Below are 11,810 nucleotides of genomic sequence, written 5' to 3'. Positions count from 1 at the left end.
TCATGGAGACCTGTTAACCTGTCAATCAGAGCCATGTGAGAGCACAGTGTTAATTGTTGCTTCAGTCAGAATATCGGATCTCTCTCTCTCTCTCTCTCTTTCTCTCTCTCTCTGTCTGTGTCTGTCTGTCTGTCTCTGTCTCTCTCTCTCTCTCTCTCTCTCTCTCACACACACACACACACACACACACTGTGTTACTTAATGCGCTGCAGTGTTATGAGAGGCAGCCTTCGGGAGAGTGAAGTAATGTGAAACGGGGAATGGGAAATGTCATTGAGCAATAGTTTTGATGTGATAATTGTATTTTAAATCCTTTGCGCTGTGCGCTGATAATAATTGGTTTGTGCGTCCCAGTCTGCCACTGCCTACCTGGCCCAGTATCTCACTGCACGTCGGTGTCAGGTGACTATACACGACTGAGATGATTAAATTCTATTTCTGCCATTCGAGCCCTCAAAAATCTAACAGTGGTTCTTTCAAGTTGCCTCTGTGGTGGTTTGCTTGCTCCCGTTCCAGCCGTCAGACTCACACCGGCAGTGGTTTTAGTGTGCAATTATCATGCCACTGCCATGCTCTCTGACAGCTTATTTGACTGCAAACTTGTGGTTAGACGTAGAAGCAACCTTTGGAGAACCGCGCCCCCTGACGCGCAAGGCGCAGTCAGGATGGGCAGTAGACATGGAAGCGCATCTCCTCTGTGTCCTTGAATTCTCTCTCATCTAAAGAGGAATGTGGAAGTGTGTGTGAGTGGACACACACTCCGCCTACAGTTGTCTAAACCCAACGCCTCCCTCTCTCCTGGTCACCCCGGCTCTTGTCAGCTTTACGCAAACTTGAACTTGGGCACCCCCCCCCCCCCTCCCAGTATCAAGCACCCCTCCCCTCCTCTTCCTCCGCTCCTCCTGCAGCAGCAGCAGCACTGTAACGGGACACTTTGAGCACAACTGGTGCACCGAACCTTCCGTCTCGGCTGTGTGAGGACTCAGCGCTATGCCGGACAGGTGTCCCTGTTATTCTTCGGCTGTGGCGGTAGAGACTGCTCTCTGACTCCGCGGCTTGGCGTTGAATCATCGGAGGGACAGCGAGACGTCCCCTTCCAAGCGGCTTTGGGAACCTGGAGATGAGTTCGGAGCCCGGGTGGGTAAGTTATACCGATGTCTGCGTGCTTCATGTCTGAGCGGCATACGGGAAGTTATTGCAGTAGTTAGAGTGAGGAATGCTCGTGTCTTATCACCTTGTCACCATTACAACATGCGCACTGTTGCAGGAATCGAGAAGTATAAATGTTTGGAAATCGCAGAAAAAAAAACAATTGTGTATTTTGTCATGAATTACAGAAGAAATTGGAGCCTTTAGGCGTCTGTTTGTTTTCCTCTCTACAAAACGGTCTAAAAGCTGGGAAATCTTCATTAATCGCCCTGTTGACCAAAGCCTAATTAAAGACTTCATAGGAAATTGTTCCGCGGAACCCTGTGTGTGTGTGTGTGTGTGTGTGTGTGTGTGTGTGTGTGTGTGTGTGTGTGTGTGTGTGTGTTTGATAGAGAGAGAGAGAGAGAGAGAGAGAGAGAGAGAGAGAGAGAGAGAGAGAGGTGTTCTCCTATAGTACCCAGGGCAACCTGTTCCATGAAAAATGAAGCTCCTGGCAGATGCAGTTGTTGATTTGCTCATGATGGCCAAAAACAATATAGCAAAAATACAACACGTAAGAAAATGATGGTTATATGTCCCCATGTGTTCACATTTTCATCACCAAACCTTCATTCTCCGGTTAGATCAGTGACTTCTCCCTCTGCTGTATTCTTTGTAAATGCAGTGGAAACCCAGGAGGTCAAACACAGCTGACAAACCAGGGTTCCCCTTAAAACAGCTCTTCAGTTAATATTAGAAATACCAGCTATGTCCACGGGGAGCACAAATCGATTACTAAATAGTTTATCATGCTCTGCTCCCCTGTGAGGTGGAAATGAAACACCACCAGTGGTGACAGAAGTGATTTATGGGTTCCTCCGATGCACGATCCATCTCTGGATCTGAATTAGTGACGCATGCTGCAGTCCAATGCTTCAAACTGTCCTTACTGTCCAGCCACATGTTTTATAAATCTGTGGTTACTGTATTAATCTGACTATTCTCATAGTCAGTCGCATATAACTGCCACATGACCCCTTGCTGTGCTCCTCATCGGGCTGTTCACACTGATGGATCAGTGGTCCACAAAATGTGAACAGGAAACTTTCCACCTCCATGTGAAACGGCCAGAGACACGCAGGCTTGTCCTCTGAGATTCTGCTTCACCTAAATTGCTGCAGAAAAGCTGTCGGACCACATACACATTAAGTCGGCTGTGTTGTTAGGAAGTGGACACAACAAGCAGAACAGAGAGTCAGTGGATAATTCCTGCTGTTGCAACCTGGGCTTCATCCTTTCATCATGCTCCCTCCACCCGTCTTCACGAACCACTGCAACCAATGTGGAACTGGTTCAACTGCACCAGCAAATACGTCGGATGAAAAGAATTAGATGCCATCAATCAATAAGACAAAAGAAACTATTGTGTTTGACATTTTTCACTGCAAACATGCTGATGCGTGGCACTGATCGGTCTTAATCGCCTTTCACAGCAGCACAGCTGGGATCCAGCTTTTAAATAACACTATTTAAGTGGGCACTTCCTTTTTCGACATGTCACTGGTAGAGAGGAGCAAATTCCAGCATACTGCCCTTGTATTTGCTATAAAGATTATTCACTGACCTTAGATTTTAATGATGCAAACCTGATGGGGGTTTAGTCACAGGGACAGAGTGTGACAGGACGCCTCCTTCAAAGAAACTGAAAGTGCTCATGAGACTTTGTGGTTAACATTGGGTTTCAATGGATAACAGTGCCGATCCCCGCGTTGTTCACCTTTTCAACAATAGATCCCAGAAAAATGTCAAAAATATATTTTACTCTATATTTCTATAAAAATCCAATGTTTTTTCCTTCAAACACAAAATATGACACTACCACTGATGATCCCGATTAAGAATTCACACAGTTGAATCTGATTGGTCACGTTTGCTAACCGTCAACTTCCCATTGGACCATGTCTAATGTTATTTCTTGCTGTCTGGTCCATATTCTCTTTTTCCCACACCAGACAAAAGAGCTGAAACAAAAAAATAACAAATTGCAAGATAAAACTAAACCTGATTTAAATGGGGCATGGAATGCCTCCCAGCCACATGTCTACAAACTAAGCTATATTAGTTAGCTAGCTAGCAAAATGGTTTGTAGTTGATGTTGCGTCTCAATCCCTATTTTCATTCCACATAGTGGTACAGGCCCGCCGGCTAAACTGTATTCACAGTGAAGAAAGTGGGATCTGTGACGGCTCCAGATTACATTTGAGGAACTTTGCGGAGGACTGCTGCTGCAACTACAGTACTCAAAGCGCATGACAGGCTTCATTTCCCTAACTGACACTGCTTGTCCATCCGTCTGTCTACTCTGTCAGGCCTTCGGGTCTGAAACCGCCTACTTCTCCAATGAAGTTCCAATGAAATTCCTCCCAATGTTATTTCCAACCTAATACGTCACCACAGCAGTTGGATCTGCTCCTATTGCCATTTCAGCTGGACTTTTATTCTGACAGTGGTTTCATGTCCACCTTGATTTGTTGTCAGCTGCTGAACTTTGTGCATTAAGATGGTAAACATTGTTATGCTCTGAATTAATCAAAACTATTTATGTCTTTTGATACATAACAAAGCATTCTGGGCAGCCGTAACAAGTAACAGTGCCAACTATTGTCAGGGCTAAAGTATTGCCAAGAAAAACCTTTTGGACCCTGCGTTTAAGAGTCTATCTACAACAGGCAACTCTTCAGTGTGAAAGCTGAATGTTCTTTTCTGCTGCTATTTCTTGAAATGTTTTAACACCCGTAGAGACTGAACCAGCCAGATCACCCTTTAATGGACTAGATTTGAGGTAAATTCCCTTGCTATCTGTTAAAGTCCTGTGCTGAAGGGTGACTGGGCATTTATAGCAGCAAAACTGATGTTAATCTGTCCGTGTCTCACTGAAAGAAAGTGAGAGAGCAGCACTGCATATTCATCCAAGTCTGCTCTATCTGTCTTTTCCTCAGGATACAGTCTGTTTTTACTCTCCTTTCTTTGTCCAGCGTTGCAGCGTACCTCCCTTAATCTCAGTCCATCATCACTCATTCTGACATTCATCCCTCTTTCTTTGTCTCTCTGCCTCAGTGCCTGCATGATGCCACCACTGGCCCTCCATAATCCTGCTACAGAAACACAGAGTATCCCTTGTCTGTCCCTGGACACCACAGTGCCGCACATTTGGCTCCCTGACTCATCCGGTTCATTCTCTGCAGCCAGCAGCCCCCGATCAGTTGTAACCCACTCTCTCTTTTTGGGCTTCCTTTCTCCAGACGTTCACCTTAACCAGGCTTATTGATCTTATTTACTTCTGAATCCCAGTAAGCCTGTTGAGTCAATCCCCGAGGCAAAAACTCGTCCACATTCAGATGTGACAGCAGAGTCCCCAACACTCCTCATTCTTCTCCAGCTTGTGTCTTTGCTCTCTCAGTTGGAAGACAAAGTCCAGAGGTTGTCTGTCACAGAGAAAAGACCAAATGTAATGAAGTTCAGAGGCCAAAGACTGAGGGCTATTTTTTTTCAATAGCCCAGACTGGGGCAGGAAACCTTTTTTCAAGTGCAAACCTTGATATACGTAATTGGAGGCTACAAGTTGGATGCGATGGACTGAAAAGTTTAGCCTGGCAAAGAAAGTTTTGTCTCTTCCCTGATCTGAGCTGCCCCGTCCAGAGCAGCGAGCTTCCCAGATGCTGCCATGCCCATCATCAGCAATGCTAACCATGACTTCAGTAATCTGTCTGTCAGCGATGACAGCAGTCTTGACCGCATCTTCACTGAGATCCCTGAGACTGAGACCATCAAGGTATGCCTTTTTTCATTTCAAATCAACAATCAAGCTTTGAGAAATAGTTGTAGTCATATTTCAGGTTCATTTGGCTTTTTTCTCTCTACAGGGCGTGTACTACAAGAGGGCTCAGTTCATCCAGCGGCCAGAGGACCTTGTGTCCATTGACCACCGCCTGCTGGCTGTGATCAATGTTGGCGGCAACCGCTACACCTTCCCTTGGAGTACACTGGAGCAATTCCCCCTCACTCGGCTTGGCCGCCTCTGTGGCTGCCGTTCACCTGAGGACATCGCCAGTGTCTGTGATGACTACGATGAAGCCCGAAAGGAATTCTTCTTTGATCGCTCGCCATCTGCCTTCAGGGTCATCCTCAACTTCTTGGCTGCGGGGAAGCTGCGGCTGCTGCGGGAGATGTGCATCCTCTCCCTCCATGATGAACTCACCTACTGGGGCGTAGAGATGGCCTACATGGAGCGCTGCTGCAAGAGGAAGATGTACACCCGCATCGAGGAGGTACATGAGCAGGAGCGGCGAGAGGAGGAGCGCAGGCAGAGAAACGCCATGCAGCGTGTGCCAGTGGAGGAGACCAGATACCGGAAAGTCATGAACTGGCTGAGAGATATGGTGGAGAATCCGCAGTCTGGCTTACCGGGGAAGATCTTCGCCTGCTTGTCAGTGATCATGGTGGCGGTGACTGTGGTCAGCTTGTGTATCAGCACCATGCCAGACCTCCGGGAGGAAGAGGACAGGGTGAGTGTGATGCAAGTGATGTGTCAACAGCAAAGGGCACTCAGCCCAACCCTCTCAAACAATTAATGATCAGCTATATATATATTTTTAACTTGAACCAGGTCCATACAGTCAAGGTTTGTAGTAAGAAGATTTATCACAAGTCGTGTGTGATTGAATTTATTCCCCACTCAACGACACAGGGATCATGACACTCTATGAGCAGTATCTCATAACTTACATAAATAAAATGGATGCTCACTCAGTCCTCGCAACATTAGAAGACTCAAACACGTTTGAGTCCTGTTCTATTCATTTCAAGTTTGGGCAAACACGCTGCAAATAGTCTGGTTTCAGAATTCAGTAAAATAAGAACTCCCTCCCGTCACACCCTCTTAAATATCCCAGTGGGGCAGTGCTGTGTGTGAGTGTGTGTGTGTGTGTGTGTGTGTGTGTGTGTGTGTGTGTGTGTGTGAGTGTGTGTGAGTGTGTGTTGGCTCTGCGTGTCCTGTGATCTGTGTCTACCCATAGCAGTGGGGGATAATGAAGCTGCTCATTGAAGTCTGTCCAGTATCTGTCAGTAAACACTGGGGGAATAATGAAATGGGCTTACTGTATCTCACACAAAAGACACACACACACACACATATAAATGTGTGCAGAAGCAGACATACTTGCACATACAGACAGATACACAGTAATGAAATAGTAAGAACCTCATCCCCTGTAACTGATATGGCTGTCTCTGGATTTTGCACATTTACTTTGGAGTCTTTTGTTCCCTTCTAACCCACTCTCTGTCACTATTCGGCTTTTTAAATGACACTTCTATTTTCAACATCCTCGAGGTAAAGATACTCTAATTTACCACTTTCTCATCAGGTTCCTTCAATCTGTGAACAAACAACTTTGATCAGGACTTGGATCTGTCAAGGTGACCTTGAATTTGTGTATACATGCTGTAGGTCCTCAAGTAACTGCTTTTTCATGCATTATGCGCATTTTGAAGTATTGCATTCAAAAATGATGATGGAAATGGCAAAATCTGGAAAAACGGCCTCGGTTTTGCTGAGATGTTACTCTTGCTTGTGGTAGATCGTATCTTTTTCAAAACAGAGTGGATGTGAAGGGAATTCCTCTAAACCTTTCTCAATGTTTTGCTGGTAAATGGTTGTGATTTGGGGCGGCACAGTGGTGCAGTGGTCCTCACTGTGGCCCCCCAGCAAGAAGGTTGTGAGTGGAGCCCCGGCTGCAGCACAGGGTCTTTCTGTGTGAGTCTGCATGTTCTCCCTGTTCCTGTGGTTCTCTCTGGTACTCCAGCTTCCTCCCAAAGTCCAAAAACATCAAGAGGGGACCAGGTTAATCCAGACTCTAAATTGACCGTAGGCGTGGCTGGGAGAGCCAATGATACTTTTTGGCAGTATTTCCAATATTCACTTCCAGTATGATTAAATGCAATGTGCAGTATGTGTCAGCTTTGTCAGATGAACTCAACACATCTGTTCAACATCTTCTCCTCGAGAGGTTCACAACAGCAGTGCCCCTGGATTCATTTTTGTATTAGCAGTCACAGGTAGCCAAATGATGGACTGCAGCAGGGTGTGATATGAGAGGGTGCAGATGGCTTGATGAGTTGTAAAGACAGAAAAGAGGATTTTTAGTGCCCTGCCAGGAGGATCTAGTCATAGGAACACAGATGGAAGCACTGACATACAGGATTGGACTGAATCCATGAGTGTGTGGATGCTGTAAACCTGCAGGGCTGGGGGATGTCTTGGATTTGGAGGTTATTCTGCAAGTCTGAATGAATGCACAAAGAGAAATCTGTACAAAACCCATCAGGGCTGGATTGTTTGAATATGTGATCAGTTTTTGTCAGGCGTTGTCTCTGTGTCAGCAGTGTTATTTCCCACACTCATGGGTGGGATGATGCAGATGCAACTGCAGATGGTTCACACTCATCTGCAGTTTCTGAGGGGCCCCGGTGATCGGGCCGCTGTTGTTTAAGTGTATGATTGTAAATTGAATCATGACCGTAAGAAGAGTAATTGGAGTTCTAGGATGTGTGTTATTTAGAAACAGAAAAGACTGAACTCAAAGAAGATGCACAATTTACTTTAGTGCTGTCATGTAAAGGTGGAAATGACTGATGTCTCAATGCACTGCATAAAGCGAAGAAGTTCCCTGTAAGTAAAAAACCCTGCCTGTGTTGTGTTCGGTAGATTAGGGATATCAGTCGTGGATTTACTGCGTCTCACACGATATCTACTGTGCAAAACTGGTCTGATGTAGTGCAAAACATTTAATCCATAAAAGTGATGCGCTGACGCGTAAGGGGAATCGTGAGAGAGAGTAGGACAGACGAGTTGGCTGTGCTCGTAAATTGATGTGTTTTAGGGGTGAGGATGACAAGAGAAACCAAACAGGGTCTTTCCTTTCAACAGTAACTGTTTCTTTTATTGATTTATTATAGTTATTTATTTATTTATTCATTTCGTTTTCCTGCTTACCATGTAAAGCATCTTTGAGTGCTATATTAGGTGCTATATAAGTCGCGAATATTATTATTGTTATTGTCATTATTATTATCATTTCTGAAATGCTACTCACATCTGTGTAGCTGCTGTGCTAAGTGTTAGCTCACAGCTTTGGGCTGCTGGTTGAAGCTTGCAGGGACGTGATGACAAAGTTTGTAAATTGGCAGCTGTGTTGTGAATGGAAGTGCAACACTAGCTAACAGTATTAGCCTTATTCTAGTGAGAGCCTCCCCCTTCTCTGGACAGCTAATGCAGTACCAGACCTGCTGGTGAAAAGCCAGTGTCACCGATCCACAGCCGTCGTCCAAACCCCTTTAAAAGATTCTGCACCATCCCATCTTGACTGTAGATTTTATTCTGTGCTTTTTCCATTGTACCAGTATCAGAGTTTCCCCTCCTTCTTCTTCTTCACTATCTTTGTCTCATTCACTTTCTTTTTCGAGCCTTCGTGATACATTATGGTTAGATGAGACTCAAGTGATCAAACTAGATGTGACTTGGCAACGCGAGTGATGCTGTGACTGCATCGCCTATTTCTGGCTTCAAACGGCTTCAGACACATACCTTAGTGTTGTTTAGCAGTAAATGATATTGTTTGCTATTAGGGTGCCATGTTGGATCCATATGGCATCAGTGACACACTTCTCTCTGTTTCTTCTGAATGAGCAGCAGCTAATGAGACAGTCCACAGCTCACTGTGATCATCCAGTACCATTTGCCTCGAGAGGGCTGGTGCTTTACTCCTCTCAGAAATCAATGTGGAGACACATCTGGGAGGTTTATTTTCCTTAAAATGGAAACAGTGACAAGGTTCACAACAAATCAGGCAGTATTCAGATGCAAAGAGATACTTTGGCAGAAGAAGTACTATTCATCCTGCAAAGAGATTGCATTACGCAGTGTGTATGAAGATTGTATTTCTGGTGTGAACTGGATGCAGTATTTTCTGTTAGTGATTCTCTCAAGTCAACACAGTAGCAGTGAAGGAGGCATGAACCTCAATCGGAGAATTCAAGCTGTCCTCAGGAGCCAATATACTCCACAAAGGGCACTATACACTGCGTGAACTTGAAGTATTGCTCCAGTACCTCTGTATGTGTCTGTGTTCATTCCTATAAAGAGATTTGAAGGTAAATCCAGTTCAGTTTTCTCTGGCAGGCTCCAGACTCACATTATCCTCCTGCATTTGACTTTGCCCACCTCAGTCTGTGGTCTGGTTAGCGCTGCAGTGGCCCAAAGTTTCCCTCATCCACTCGGCCCTGCCTCTCTGCCAGCCTCTGTGTGAATAAGGAGTGTGAAGGGAGCGATAAAGAAAGAAGATTGAAGAAGAGGAGAGTGACAAATGGTATACTATATCTCTCAAAGTGTTTGCGAATGAGAGATGGAGACAGAATTAAAAAGGGAGATTAAATGACAGTGAGATTCTGGTGGAAAGGAAGCAAAAGTGAGTCATTGGTTCACTAATTCATTGATTTTTCTCTTCATTTTGCTCAATACTTTATCCATACAAAGTGCGTTTTCCCATCTGATCGCTTTCATCCGACAGTAAATCACTAAGCGTGAAATGCTTTGGCAGTGGCTTTTATCTTAAAGGCCAAGTCCACTGATAAAAGCCACTCTATCATTCCTCCATCTCCTGCTGTCTGTTCTCTCTATACGCACTCTGCTCTTGATGTTAGAACTTTTCTTTTCTAGCTGCCTTCATTTTTCAGGCTTTGTATAGATGCAACATTTTTGATGGGAAGCAGAGCCCTTCCTTTAAATGTTCGTGCAATGCTAATAGATGCATGAAATATTGATATAATGTCAGAGAGTAAAGATGTCGGTGTGTTTGTTGACTGGAAGTTTAATCTGCTGTTAGAGTTAGCAGGGCTGGGATGTTTCTAGATAAAATGTAGTCTTTGACATCACGGACATGATGAGCATGGCGAAGTCAGGAAGGGGACTGGAGGACGACCACAGACCTGGAGTTGTACTTGCTCTAATACGTTTCCAAAACTGTAAATGTATAGGTTAGGTTATAGTGTGTGTGTGTGTGTGTGTGTGTGTGTGTGTGTGTGTGTGTATACATATGTGTGTGTGTTTGTGTGTGAATATATACATGTGTGTGTGTGTGAATATATACATAGGTGTGTGTGTGTGTGTGTGTGTGTGTGTGTGTGTGTGTGTGTGTGTGTGTGTGTGTGTGTGTAAGAACAAGAAATCAGGAGCGTAAAAAATGTTTTCTTTTTAATGATTCCACCAAAGCGTATATAAACTTTTACTGTGCAACTTTTCTTTCTAGCACGGCTGGCCTCCAAATTCATGAGATAAATTGCTGCAGGGACCTCCGTCCTGACCCAGCACAGACCCAGGTTATCTCCCTGAGTCAGATCTCTGACGGTGTTTAGATTGGAAAGGACGGGGCATATGCAGTTCAGCTGTCCCTGGAAAGCAGCAGGCCTCAGCACACATTGATAACCTGCTGGAGTTTACGTCTGTAGCTGTTCAAATGTCAAACAAGCACCAAACACAGTGGCTTTCTTTGCACACATTCCAGAGCTTTCAGTTAAAGAAGCAGCGAGTGTCTTCCCATTTTTATATCATCGTGCGTACAGTACACATCAACGCGCTGGACAAGCATCACTCTGATCCTTGTCTTTTATGTTCTCGCTGATTGATGAAGTATTTTCAGACGGTCTCATCAGGTTTATCCTCATTTTTCTAATCCACTATTATTCTGGCTTTGGGAGTAATTGAAGTAGCCGCTTTATGTCCTTAATGGTGTAAATTGAAGTGGGATTTGCTGTTCAATAATGATGTCGCAGGGCATCATCCGCAAGTATTTAGTGAGAAATTAGAGAGCGGAGCGGCTGATTGCATGACTTAAGCTTCAGACTTTGAGTTCTGACACATTCTCTGATTGACTATCCACTTGTCCTCAAGCAGAGACTTGTCGATAATCTTATTAAACATAGACGCAGTGATTATGTAGAGACAGTTATGTGACTTCTTATTCTGCCAAGAAAGGAAGGAGAGAGCGTAATACGAGGATAATGTGTCATGTGACGTCTGAAGGGAAGATAAGGTCATTATGTATGTGCTGGATGGGAGGGAGGAGTTGAAGACAGCTAACAGAGAAAGTGAGGATTTAAATACTAAACCAGCTGAGGTCTTTCTCTGCTGCCTCCATCTAGCCTTCAACAGGAGCTGTTTACATTTAAATAACATTATTAAGACACAACGATATTATGTGGGCACAAGAGGTAGGAGGAGACACATACATACAGCAGGTAAAATAATAATGCTACACATCACCATTCTTCTCCATAAATATATTTCTAAAGGTGCTATTGACATGAAATTTTCACCAGAATCAGATTGAAGACTGTTTGTGTGGAAGAATGAGATAAAATCCCACCTGAGCAATGCATGCAACTGGTTGCTCCATACAGGAGGTGGCTTGAAGCTCTTATTACTAACGAAGGCTTTTTTGTATGAAGTCCATCCGTGCATCCATTTTCTACCGCTTATCCTGGTGGTCGTCGGGGGGTGGAGCCTATCCCAGCTGCCTTTGAGCGTGAGCCAGGGATCACCCTGGATAGGTCACCAGTCCATGGCA

At 44.7% G+C, this 11,810-nt stretch overlaps 1 protein-coding gene across 2 annotated transcripts in view; it reads left to right on the top strand.

Annotated features, from left to right (window-relative positions):
* The first annotated feature begins 932 nt into the window (after positions 1-932).
* kcng4a (potassium voltage-gated channel, subfamily G, member 4a) overlaps positions 933-11,810 on the top strand; it is a 29,957-nt gene continuing 19,079 nt past the window's right edge. The window contains exons 1-3 of one of the 2 annotated variants that reach the window (XM_086208206.1): positions 933-1,137; positions 4,246-4,960; positions 5,052-5,693. In XM_086208206.1, coding sequence (XP_086064332.1) covers positions 4,853-4,960; positions 5,052-5,693 — 750 coding nt within the window. In that variant the 5' untranslated portion in view covers positions 933-1,137; positions 4,246-4,852. Of the gene's footprint in view, positions 1,142-4,245; positions 4,961-5,051; positions 5,694-11,810 lie in introns of both variants that reach the window. The other variant, XM_086208205.1, reaches the window with a different exon arrangement.

This window comes from Aulostomus chinensis, chromosome 7 (assembly GCF_037954235.1).
Source record: "Aulostomus chinensis isolate RoL2024-O1b breed Wild chromosome 7, RoL_Achi_v1.0, whole genome shotgun sequence".
In the NCBI taxonomy this organism is placed as follows: Eukaryota; Metazoa; Chordata; class Actinopteri; order Syngnathiformes; family Aulostomidae; genus Aulostomus; species Aulostomus chinensis.
Note: the sequence above shows the minus strand (reverse complement) of the source record. Positions and strands in the feature narration are given on the sequence as shown.